A 13,786-nucleotide genomic window follows, 5' to 3' on the forward strand; every position below is an offset into this window, starting at 1 on the left:
CAGTATAGGTAAATAAAATTAATTTTAGTGGTCATATGAGAAAATATTGCTCATAAGAAGAACTAGAGTTGGGGAAAAATCAGGGGTGGTGGTGATTGGCCAATAAGAGTGCTTCAGCTTGGTATAATTCGAAGAGTCTTTGCAGAACGGGTAGTAAGTAGCCAGGTGACTGAATTCGGGTTCACGGGCACTACCTGTGACTGGGGCCTGTAAATTACATTCTGCTAGTAGGCCTGCAGTACTGCTTGTGCCACCCACTTGAGTTGCCCTTTAAACATGTCTCATGCCTGCCAGTGCAGAGTCTGTGTGTGCAGTTTTGAACAACCACTTACACTTGGCAAAATAAACCTTTTGCCAGGCCCAAAATGTTTCTTCTTACTTGTAATTGCATTTATATAACGCTTGCTTCCCCTGATGGGGTGTTGAAGCGCTTTTTCTGCAAGTAGCACACTACTCCGGAACCCATAAAGGGTAAGTGGGGAATTAGTATAGTGAAATATGAAAGTAATTTGGATGGTGGCTATGTTAGTCAGTTATTTGGATTGAGAAGGATAGTGGAGGGATGGGAAAGGTGACAAAGTTTGCATTTATATCGCACTTCCTACCCCTGATGGGGTGTTAAAGCTCTTTTTTGGCGAATAGCACGCTACTCCACAGCACATAAAGGATTTGTGGTGAATTAGTATAGTGAAATACGAACTTAGTTTGAGAAGTGGACATGTTAATTTATTATTTGCATTGAAAATTATAGTGGAGGGATAGAAGAGGGAAGACTTTAGACATTTTTTTTTCAAGGCCATAGCAGTAAGAGGATGCTTGGGATGAGTAAAATGGGTGTGGAGGAGGAAGAGTCAGAGGGAAGGGTTTAGAAAGGCTTATTTTTGGGGCTTGGAATTGTAAAACGGTATGAGAAGATGCAAGGAAGGGTAGAGTTTAGCAAGGGTTATTTTGGGGATCATCGTAGTGGTATGGGGTTTGGGATGAATGAGAGAGCGATATATTGATAGAGGAATAGGGTGAGAAATAGGGTAATGTTTTTGAAAGAGTGGTAGAAAGAGGTATGAGATGAGTCGTATAGTTGGGGTAGAGGATATATTGAGAGAGGTATAGGATACGAAATAGGGTAGTGCATTGGATATGCTGAATTCGAAGAAAAGAAATAAATATATAGATCCGTATGTACATGGAAGGTATATTGATGCTTGTTTATGTAGATTATATATGGATTAAATAAATTCAGTATTTCAAGTGTTGGTGTACTTAAAATTGTATTTGTTTATATATTTAAAAAAAATTGCAATTCAATAGTGAAGCAATTGTAGATAAAAAGTTATGATAAAAGATTTACTTATTTATGCAGTCACTTATATGCATGTTAACACAGAATAATGTAACTATCAGTAATATGTACATTTTCGCAGAACTAATGATTATCTATATTTGTATTTTTTTAAACATAATTATTCTACCCTTTTAAACAAAGCAATACACACATATATATATATAGACATATCTGTAGTACAAATAAATGCTTATATACAGAGAGATATGCTGTATATTTCTGCTTGTGTATGGTGCTTATGTGGGGAAGAGCCAATTCTTGCGTAGTTTTCTGAAGATAAGGTGGTTATCGGTGGATCTTATTATGTTACAGCACAATTACACAACACACCACAAAATGGCACATCATGCCCCAACAATTCAATAGCACAACACATAACTAAACTCCACTGCATACCACTCCATAACACAAAATACGATTCCACATAATTACAGTCCATAGCACACAATCCCACTCCCAATTCCAATACACCATATACCACATAGCTACTAGCCACATAATGCAACTGCATACCATACCACATAATTTTACTACACTATTCCACGCCACACAAGTCCACAACTAACAATTTCAATCCAGCCCACATAATTCTACTAAACACCACATACATACCCTCCATAATGCATAGGTAAAACACATTGTCATATACAAGCCATATAGGTCTCGCTTTTGGGACCTTATAAGTATATAGTTATGCAGCACAATATCCTTGGTGCAACAATATCAACTGTTGCATGGCTAAACACTTATAAGGTCCCAAAAGCGAGACCTATTGGCTATGCCAATGCTTGTTTTTCTTGCATCTTGGTATTTTGAGGCTAGTTGCCACACAAGAGTGAAGGTTTCTTTGAATGTGTTTGGTGATTTTTTTTTTCCTGGTTTAGAGCGGTCCCATTCCATGTATCGCTTTGTGGGTGATTCAAAGCAGCTTGAACGTGGATCTTCTGGCAACTGGTAACCAATTAAGGGCATTCAAGGTAGGGTAGATGTGGTCTTGTGGCTTCTCATGTAAGAGTAGTCTCGCAGCTGAGTCCGTTGTAGTCTTTCATAGTAGTTAAAGGTGATCCCTCGTAGAGGCAATAGGCCTAATCTAGTTTGAACAGAACAAGGGAGATGGTAGCTTGGACCTTGTGGGGAAATCCCAAATGGGGGAAGATTTGTCGCAAAGTTTTTATAGTAACAAAGCTTGATCTTGCTAGTTTGTCAACTTGGGCATTCGTCAATAACTTGGAGTCCATGGTCATTCTGAGGTTTCTTACTTCCTTCAATACATTAGGCAATGAGATCATCAGGCCAGGCGGCGAACGGGTCATAATGTTTCCAATCGCACATGTGAGTATTTCTGTTTTGGAAGGATTCAATTTGAGATAGCCATGCTTCATCCATTGATCCACAGCTCTGAGACAACTGAGAATTGGTGAGTTTCCAATGTCTTTGGGGCATTCTGGTTGAAGGAGTATTTGTGTGTCAAGCTGCATCTTTATAGCAGGTGAGGTGAAATTGATTCATCAGTGCCGGTATGACTTCATGTAGATGTTGAAAAGCATGGGTGAGATGATAGAGCCTTGAGGAACCCCTGCTTTATGGAGTACTGCTTGGATGGGAAAGGTGGGGTATGGATGAAATTAGTTCTGTTGCAAAGGTAGGATGCAATCCCGTCCAGAGCAGTCACCTCTATGCCGGCTTTGTGGAGTGTTTGTATTAGAGTGTCATGGTCAAAAGTATCAAAGGCAGCTGAGAGGTTCAAGAGAAGTAGCGCAGCAACCTTGTTGCGGTCAACTGTATTCTTCAGGTCATCCCAGATGGCAAGGAGGGCAGATTCTGTGCCTCTTCCTGGACAGAATCCTGTTTGGATTTTCTAAAGTATGGCATTCTCTTCAATGAATTGTGACATCTTGGCGAATGCTGCTCTTTCTATCAGTTTGTCAAGGAAAGGTTAATTTGTAATCTGATTGTAGTTGTCAGGTTCAGCCGGTCCAAGTTTGTTTTCTTCAGTAATGGGCATATCTATGATTTTAAGTTCTTCTGAAAATATTCCAGTAGTGAAGGAGTTGTTGATGATTCCTCTTACCAGAGTGGCAGCAAAGGTTGTTAGAAGAATTGTCTTGAAGATTTGCGGTGGACAAGGGTCAGAAGGGCTGCCGGCAGGCCTTCTCGATTTGACCAAGTCCATGAATTCATTGTGTGAAATGTGTTGGAAGGAACGGAGAGGCTGGGTTAGAGTATTCTTGGATTGTTTTGTAAATGGGTCCGTGCTGGTGCTTTGCATTTGTTTTAAGTACGAGTCCATCGTGTCTGCTTTGGCCATGCAATGATTTGCCAGTTTCTGTGAAATCTTGAGTAATGGGATGAGCTCCTTCTAGGCAATTTGGTTTACGAAATTCATTGATTATTTTATAGAATTCTTTATTTGCACATTTAGCTTTTTGAATTCTGTCTGAATAGTATCTTTTCTTAGTTTTTTTGAGAGCTGTCTTGTATAATCCTGTTAATTTTCTGTAGGTGAAGTTTGTCTTGATTGGTGTTTGTTTTGAACCAAGCACTTTGCAGCTTTTTAATTAGTTGTTTTCTTTTTTATCACTGTATTTCTACAAGGTGCTTGTTTTCTTTGGTTCTGTTGTGTGGTTTTTAGTGGTATCAGGATATCAAAAGCTTCCTGTAGCCTCGTGTCTAGTTTTTGGGCATAATTTATTTTTTCTAGATCTGTACTAGATGTTAGTTGTGTTTCTAAGTGTTCCAAACTGAGATTGTTCCACAGTCGATAGGTGGATGCATAAAAGGTGGTTTTAGGTGCGTTGTTTAGTGTTGTTTTATGTCAATGCATGTAAGTCACCCTTAAGGTAGGCCCTGGGCAGCCCAGAGGGCAAGGAGCATCGTATTTAAAAAGTTGACCATGTACTTTTTAGTTAACGTGTCCTGATAGTGAAAAACTCTTACATTTATTTTTCACTACTTCAAGGCCTGCTTCTTCCATAGGCTAGCATTGGAGTTAACCTATTACATCTAATAAGTAATAATATCCAAGTGGGAGCAGGTAACCAGTTTATTTGATGCCTTTGGAATTGTAATAAAAAATCCTCTCCCATGAAGAAGTCTAATTTTAAATTACAATTTTGAGAATGCCAATTTTTTTAAGTTTGTGCATAAGCGGGGTTGGACCCTTGTTAACCAGCTAGAGTGGGCCTCTGTTATTAGTGCAAGAAAGGGAAGAAAGAGCTTGCTGTATATTTTCAGCGTTAGTTAAGTAACTTTAATAAAAGTGTACAGTAATTTAATTTTCTAGGCCCATGATTTATTTACATTATTTTTCAAGTCATTATCACACGTACTACTGACATGTAAAATGTCATGAAAGGGCCACTTTTTACATTGTTTGTGTACATGAACTTGTAAAACAGAACTGTACTTAATCATTAAACATAAATGACATACACCCACGCCCCCTCCGGCCACTTCAGTTTCAATTCTTTCTGGGGATGAATATGTACAGCGCGCTCCCCTATTTACAAATCTGTCCCTCTTACTTACTTAATTTAACATGAAACATTTAAGAGTCCACTATTACTATGCTGTAAATTTAGTCAAATAATAGAACATAAACGTATGGTTTTCCACTGCCTCTTGCATATACAAGTTCACCGACTCATGGACTTCCATGTTTGGAACCAAGCCAGGCAACTTCCTACACTGTCTGCTCTCCATTTTGCAACCAAGCCAGGCGACTTCCTACACTGTCTGCTCTCCATTTTGCAACCAAGCCAGGCGACTTCCTACACTGTCTGCTCTCCATTTTGCAGTGTTAACGATTTGCAGTCTGACCCATCCTCATGGTGACATGACTGTGCACAGTGAGGATTAACCAATACACACTCCCTTGTGCTGTCTTTGTCTCACTGCTCTGGTGCCTACATGTTATTACCTTGAATTGTCAATGTTACTTCTCCCCACTAGGATTTACAAGAGCGAAGGGAGCTGCAAGCAGTTGCTGCAGCAGCTATCTCTTGTGAGCGGTTGCCTTGGTCCATTTCTTACACACTAACTAAAACTTTGGCAATATAGTTTCTTTACTACCAGAAACTGCTACCTGGCCAGCTAAAGCAGTGTAAGCATCTGTGACCGTATCCCTACTCATCGCCCTCACCCCTCGGCTGCTTGGGTTCCAAGAAGGGTCTGGTTGATTGTTTTCTCAGCAATAATTGTGTGTGGTGATGCATAGAGCTATTTATAGGTCCTTGTGTACCAGTGTGTTGTGTCTCCAGCAGCATTCTTGTGTGTAAGGTGACATGATAAAAAGAGAGAAGTTGATTTTTAGCAATGCCTACTCCCTTCTCTTTATACATGTTTTCTGCCTTTCAGAACTTGCCAACTACGAGAGGAATGTTAATCGAGCAATCCACAAGTACAACGCCTACAGGTAAGGTACTAGAGGATTGGAAGCTTTAGACATTGTTGATACATGTCCATTCTTCTGTAAATCTTCATGTGCGTTCTTTGGCTCTTACACATGCATTTGTGTCATGGACCAATTAAAATGTGAACTGAATGGTATGTAGCAGCTCTCTGGGCCAGTTAGTCGGTCTAACTACAGCATTGTAGGCCTGGGTGAGTGATCCTCAGCTTTATCCCCATCATCTCTTCAACCTCATTTTCAACATTTTCCACATGTCTTTGAGTTTGGTTATTGTTTTCTTTTTATTATACCTAAAAATACTCCTCTTCAATACTTTTCAGTTTGTTTAAGCTACTTATGCCTACTGTAAAAATCTGGTTAAAACATAGAAAACATCTGTTCAAATAAAAAGCCTTCTTAGGCTCACTCAGAATAGTTTGGTCGTAGAGTCAAGTGGGGCTACTTGGTAATAGATGGCGGAGATTTAACACCGAAAACCAGCATTTCACAACAGGTGTTGTGAGTATCAGACATATTCTGCCCCAGTCTTATGATTCTGTTTGGATTAAGAGACCATTACACCTTTTTCTCAAAATGTGCTTATTATATTTTAATAGTAATCCTCTATCTGTGACAGCGATACAATGTTATCTTATCAAATACGCCAGACTGAGTAAAAGCCTAGTCTATAAATATGGCTTTTCAAGTCACCAATGTGTGATTACACCGTAGGGTTGGAAAAACATCCAATGAAGATTACTAACAGTGGGTAAAGTGCCAGGAAGAAGAATATAACATAAAATTGAGCAAAGCAGGTAAGAGGGATGTGACAAACATTTCAATGGCATCAGAATGCTAATCAACAAAGGTTTCTCGATCAAGCATAGCAATATTTCTCATACAAACACCGAATTTGCAACTAGATGTTAAGAGTAATAGACGTTGTGGTAAGGCGACAACACACTTCTTTGACTGCTCAGAGTAGGCGTGTGGCTGGCTGGAAACCTTTGGACTTATATCCTCTTGCCCTGCACCCATTGGTGCAGGAAGAATGGGAGATTTGGTGAGGGCTGCAGGCGCTCCAGAAAGACAAGTCGCCCTTTTCAGTCTAGAACAGTGGCATACTTGGAACAAGTAATTCTAGAGCAACGACAAGCCCAACAAATGGCTTCCATGATGCAAGACCATGACCTGACCTTGGACCAAGATGCAAACTCCATAAAATCTTCATGTATCAATGGCTCTTCTAGCACATGGCCGTCCAGAATGGACTCCTTGGCCCTACCAGAAGTTACTCCACAAACCACAGAGGGCATTTTATGAAGTGCCAATGAAGCTTGCTTCAGCGGCAATGTCAAATCCGCCAACGCCCGATTCACTTTTGTATTGTTTCTTTTCTGTTAAAACAACAGACCACTATATTACAGTGGCCACTCGACCATGTTCTCCTGACCATGTCGACATATGTAGTGGTAGACCCAGCTTTTCGAGGCTCCCCTGCCTGCAGGGTATTAGTATATCTTCCTCATAACGTACACTAACATCATCACCTGGAATGTGAAAGGCATGCACACCCCCTTACTCTGATACTCTTACTTTAAGTGTAGGTCCACCCACATAGCCCTGCTGCAAGAGATACATCTGAAACTAACCGAAGCCAATAGACTTCAGAGACGATGGAGAGGCCAGGTATTCACTACTGACAACTCCTCCTATGCAAGGGGAGTCCTGATACGGGTAAGGCCAGGGATCCCGTTTGTGGCGGATGAAGTAACTTTGGACACTGAGGGGCATGTTTTCTTAATACAAGGTCGCCAGCTATTACTAGGGTCAGTATATGTCTCCTGCACATACCAGACCGCTACCTTCACAAAATATCTAACACAATGTCTGGTTGGAGCAAAGTTCCATGCCTATTGGGGGTGAAATGTTAACTCTGTTCTACATACCACACTAGATCGCTCCTTTCCCCCACTACCACACACCCTAGCAACATCAGATGCTCAAGCATTAAGCGACTGCCTACAACATTGGGGCTAAGAAAGTCATATGGTGCGCCCTGAATCGCGGCTTCTCATTTTACTCCTTATCCCACAAACTACACATCAGAATTGACTGTATACTGGATCGGCCAACCTCTTCCCCATTGAGCGTCTAACTATTTAGTTAGCACGCTATCAGACCACAATCCTCAATTCATGCACCTTACATGGAAGGCAGCAAACCAGCCATATCCATGTGGTGCCTTCAACCCGCAGCGATGGAGAATCCATCATTGAGGGAATCATTGGGAGCAGCAACAGCAGAATATTTTTTAACTCTTCCGCAACTGATGGGTTGATTGAATGGGATACCTTTAAAGTGACCATAAGGGGGCATAGTTTGAGACTGACTTGGAACACCTGCAAACAATTAGATGCTAGTATCCCCACATTGAAAACACCCTCTTGAAACTTGACACAATCAGTAACAACTCCAGAGTGTGCCCGTCGATTAAGGGCCGCACACTGCGGACATAACTCACTGCTAGAGCACCTGAGGTGCCTCAATTCTACCTCATCCTATACCCACACAACCTTCGACCAGGAGCAGCCCTTGCACCCTATTGTAGGAAGCTGGCTCTGTATATACTATACCAACGTGAGATATAGTGTGCACAGAATCCAGTGGAACCCCAAAGATAGGCAGAGGTAAAATGAGATAGAACCTTACTCTCTATTTGTGGTAGTGTGGTCGAGCAGTAAGGCAGTATCAGAGGACAGTGTTAAGCGTTTGTTGTACACACTCAGTCAGCAAGTGAATTCACACACTCAAAGACTGAAGTTCAGACCAATTGTTTCTAGAACAATCAAACCTGGCACAGGTAAGTAATAAATACTTTATGGTAGTAAATGCTGATTGGAAAACAGTTCAATTGCAATTGTAAATGTACTATGGTTTGACTTACAGTATTGTTCTGAGAGAAATGCAATCACTTGTAGTAAATACAGTAAATAGACTTGTATGTGATTTTCAGTAAAATAGCAGGTAAGTTACTTTTGGATTACTTTTCTTACTCCGTTCTGTATGCCTGGATGCAGCACTGGGACATTTCCTGTAAACAGGTCAATAAAAGCACTTTTGTTAAATCGTGCAATTTTAAAGAATTTCTTTAGGTTTCAAAACTCCTCACTTGGTAATGTTATCCTATATAGGAAAATATGGTTATCGGTTGTTAGGTATGTATTCGGTAGTGGGAGTTGAGGTTCTGGGGGGTAGACTCAGGAGTCCCCCAGGGTAAGTGATGCACTCTTGTTTAACCCTCAGCGGCACTAGGGCGGCTGGGTGCAGAGTGTTGCGGCCCAATGTTCTCCAATAGGAGATAGGAGGCCTCCGGTTGGTGGCTGCTGGCAAGCAGGCCACTGGGTTGTGGGAGCAAAGCTCCTGGACCTTAGCCCAGGGCAAATGGGGAAACAAATTAGCACCAAAGGTGCACCCTCAGTGGCCCTAGTGCGGCCGGGTGCAGGGTGCTGTTTCAATGTCTGATACCCTGTTGTTTCCAATGGAGAACCTCCGGTTTGCAAAGGCACTGCAGGCAGGGAGACGAAGGACTTTTTGGTGCGACCACCACTTCGAGAGGTAAGTTGGGAAGCTATGGGTTGGTTAGACACTGTTGGTTTGGGCACACAAGGCCGTGGGGTGTCTGGTGCAGGGGTGCTTTTTGGGGTTGGATCTTCTTACCAGCTCCTGGGCACGGTTAGGTGGGCCTTCTGGATTTAGACTGCAGGCGTCAGCTTGAGGCAGGTCAGGGGTCACCGGATCTCGGTTCTCGAGTTTGCCTGCTCGGTCCGTGGACGGCAGGTGCAGAGTGGGGCGGATTCGCGGTCTGCGGCTTCCAGATGTTGCACTTGAAAAAATCCGGTATTCACTGGAATAGCAGTCTTTGAAAGTGAAGCCAGGCAGGTCCTCAGGGGTTTTTTAGGTTGCTGGCTGCAGGATACACCAGGATTTCGCAGGAGCAAGTGCGAGATGGAGACAGGCCGGTGGGGCTGTGGCCAAGTCAGTGGGCGTCTTCCTCTTGTTAGCTGCTGCACAGCTGTTCAGTCCTTCTTTCTTTTCTTGTTTCTTGTCTGGCTCTGAGGAAGCAAGGTTCCGGGTGCCCCTAAATACCAGATATAGGAGCGTTACAGGTAGGTAAAAGGCAGGTAAAACAAAGTGGGGGTCAGAACCAGTGAGGACCAGTTGCTGAAAGCAGCAATTGGCCTGGGGAAGCTCACAAAGGCGCAAGCTTCCCCTTCGTTAACCCTGCCCATCCTGGTGGAGGATGCTTGGTACCTCGTCCCAGGATGTGCATTGTTTCAGGCCCCAGAGAGCAGTAGGCTCTCGACCCAGGGGTCCAGAAACATGTCTGGTGGTGGCAGCTGAAAGCAGCCACTCAGCCTGGACACTAGTGGTGGGTTAGTTTTCAGGGGGCATCTCTAAGAGTCCCTCTGTGTGCATTTTTCATTAAATCCCGCACTGGCATCCGTGTGGGTTTAATGTGCTGAGAAGTTTGATACCAAACTTCTCAGTTTTCAGTGTAGCCATTATGGTGCTGTAGAGCTCATAATGACAAACTCCCAGCACCATATACTCTTAATGGCAGCACTGCACTTACAATGTCTAAAAATGGACTTAGACACTTTAGGGGTACAGGGCTTATGCACCTGTACCCTCACCATTGGTATAGTGCACCCAGCGAGAGGGGTGACTGATATATGCCAGGGTATGGGTTTGTAGGCATGGAACACAGGGATGTGTGCCCTGTCAACTCTTCTCTTTGTTCTGCAACAAGACACACAGCCTGTAAAGAGAGTGTGTGAGTGTCAGGGTACGGACCTCTAAGGGTGGCACAATAAGTGCTGCAGACCTTAGAGGCCTTCTCTAATCACAGTGCCCTGGGTACCAGGGGTACCATTTACCAGGGGCTGACCTGTGGCCAGAGATGCCAATTGGGTTTAGGCTTCAATACAGTTTTAGGGAAAGAACATAGGCCCTGGGGACCTGATTAGCAGGAGCCCATGGAACACTGAGTCAAAGTACATCAGCAATTCAGCAAAAAGTGGGGCCAACCATTCAGAAAGAGGGCACTTACTCACACCTAATATTTCGCTGCACACCCTTACAGTACATCTCCACACACAAGATGAAATCCAATTAACATGCCACTACACCCCCTTTACTAGTCGACCATGAGAATTGACACTGACCACTGGATGCTTTCTTCTCCACAATCAGATTACCTGTCAGCATGCCTGATCAGCTGGGGGAGCTTGATGAGCCAATCGCACCATTTTAAATCTGTGGCATCCAATCTCCCTACGTCGATACACAAGGCCCTACTCCTATCTCTGCCAAAATCCAACAGAGATCCTACTGGTTTGGGTTAATACCACCCCATGGCATTACAAAACCCCCCCTCAGGGGGGGAGGCGAGGAGAAGCACAACTCTCAGTCCACGCCATCTTGAAGATGGGGGACTCAGCCAAACAGGTACAGGCACATGCCCCCCTCCCACTGGAGGGTGGCATAATACCGTTTACATAAACACATTTGATACCATTGATTAGAAATTATACCACTGTCTTTCGGGCTGGACTGTTCCCATGAGGCACAGGGTCAGACTGATTTGCATATAGCCATGTCTGAACTGGGGTGGCAGAGTGGGCTAAAGAACGGTGATGGATTAAACCCAGATCTTTTGACTGGGTGTGAGTGTTTGATTGATTCAGATGCTCCATCCATCACCACCCTCTTTTGTACCGCTAAGAACAATGACAGCGCGTGAAACGAGAAGTAATGCTACAGCATCGACCGCTATGGTTACAGGTACTTTGGCCAATTTTTTGGTCAGAGCTAACTCCATCTTGAACAATGAAATTTTGACTGTAGAAGGGCGCCTCTCACAGGGGATTGAAAACCTCAGAAGATCATCATTGGGGCCAATATCAAATGCCAAAACCCCGGCGAAGGACGGGGCTCTGCCTACCTCCATTTTAGACAGTATCGACCAAACAATAGACAGTGTGTTTCAGGATCTTAGGTCAACTCCTGAAAGGCACAAACAGACTTTATCAGTCATTGCTGAGATTAACCCCGTACCCCCAAATGTGATCTGTGTGTCCACCCAAAGTAGCACACGAGGCTGCTACCCCTCAATCACGTGGAACTAGGGAGGGCGCTGCCCCCAAGAGGAGAAGAGAGACCCAGCATACGGGTGGTAAAAGGGCAAAAGTTATTCATGCCCCGATTGCTGCGGCCCCTGAACCTTTTGGTTCAGTGGCAACCGGGGCGAGTATCTCCTTGCCTATGGGAACTAGAAACGAACCTTCCCAATCCCATCCTGTATTGCAGAATGAGGCAATTACACCTGGGGCTCCTGTGACCACTAGGGATAACTATCTTGTCCAATCCTTGGAAAAAATTATGAAAAGGTTGATTAACCCCCTAGTTACTAGACTTGGTTGTATTGACCGTAGACTCAACAAAATAGAAATGGTTACTGGGGGTTGGGAAGAGCAGTTCAAAGCAAATAATATCACCCAGAAGAACCCAGGAACTAGAGGTGGGGGTACTGATCCATCTAAATTGCCTACTACAGCGATTACCCCTGCTTTGACAAACCCTCCTCTCCCAGCACAGAGCTCTGAGAACGGTGCAGTGGCTATTAATTCCGGGGCGAGTTCAGTGATGTGCTCAATCCACCAGTCTACTGCTGCTGAGGGAAACAGACCAAAGACCCGTAAGGTAGTTAACTTACCCCCTGAAGCAGCTCCTTATGCAGTTGTTTTAGTAGGTGTGCCCGAGCTTAAAGATTCGACAGTAGAAACCTTTTCTTCCTTGAAAAATAAGGCAGTAAATTGGCTGAATACGCACAGACCACTTCCCCCTCACATCACAAGTGAGATTATAATGGTTAGAAGAGTTCCATGGATGGGATACACTCCCCCAAAAATTAAGGGGGACTGCATATTGGTAAATTTTAGGAACACTGGAATTGTGTCCCAAATCTGTAGCTGGGTGGGTGGAACTGCCGGCACTGTAATACAGGCACTCCCACTGGCCTTCTTTTACCCACCCCCGAACTCTCACACTGAGCCAGACTTTGAAGAGGGATGGACAAGGGTTGGACATGGGAATCCCTATAGGATTTACAGGAACACCTTCTATGATCACACTGCCGCCCAAGACTATACCCACATGAACAGATATAGTTGCCTAGACCAGGTGGATTGAGCTAGTTTTAGCTGCTAAGGATTTTATGGGATTATTCCTTTAGTACATGTATAATGACTATGTATTTATACCAATGACCGAAATGTCCATGATGATATATTCTGTTTTAGCTGGTTAATTTTTAATGATTATGTTTTATATTGTAAATCTTATTAAATGTGAACTCTTTTATGACCTTAATGTCGAAATAAAGATGATAATGAATGATGGTAATGCATTCCAAGTAGCCAATGACTGAAGAGGGCCTGTCGAAGGCCCCTTATATGTAGGTAATGTTCTATTTTATTATTTGTATTGATTACAAGATATCTGGAGAGGCAACAAAAGTTGTCTCTAGCCCAGATATAAAAAAAATAGAGAAGTAATTTCACAATCTTTGCAGGAGGCAGAAAACGGGACTTCTTGGTGGAAAAATGGATGCTTGACACGATTCTTTGAAATTAATCCTCTTCATGATTGGCAGCCAGTGCAATAATTGAAGTACTGACTTAGTTCATGATCAAGAAAATCAATGATTTATAGGGGTTCAAAATATTTAACAGTTTACATTAATTTACTAATGGAATAAGGCTAATGATGACTGCAATGCTGAGATGCTCTGAGCTTCAACCTACTTGATATTCGGCAACATCTGCATTCATGAAAGGGTCGAAACCTAAGACATGCAGAAGATGAGCCAGTGCGTTTAGACAAAGATTAAAAAACCAAAAGGGAAGTGCTGAACTCTACAGTACCCACTGCAACATATTTAGGTGCAGAAGTAAAAGCATATATGGGAGAGGCGGTGGCCTAACGGCTAG

The 13,786-nt window shown here is 43.1% G+C and overlaps 1 protein-coding gene across 1 annotated transcript in view; it reads left to right on the top strand.

Annotated features, from left to right (window-relative positions):
* Nucleotides 1–13,786, top strand: part of POLB (DNA polymerase beta) — a 162,674-nt gene that overhangs the window by 36,718 nt on the left and 112,170 nt on the right. The window contains exon 2 of the mRNA XM_086943578.1: nucleotides 5,699–5,756. Coding sequence (XP_086799704.1) covers nucleotides 5,699–5,756 — 58 coding nt within the window. The remainder of the gene's footprint in view (nucleotides 1–5,698; nucleotides 5,757–13,786) is intronic.

Source organism: Lissotriton vulgaris, chromosome 11 (genome assembly GCF_964263255.1).
Source record: "Lissotriton vulgaris chromosome 11, aLisVul1.2, whole genome shotgun sequence".
In the NCBI taxonomy this organism is placed as follows: domain Eukaryota; kingdom Metazoa; phylum Chordata; class Amphibia; order Caudata; family Salamandridae; genus Lissotriton; species Lissotriton vulgaris.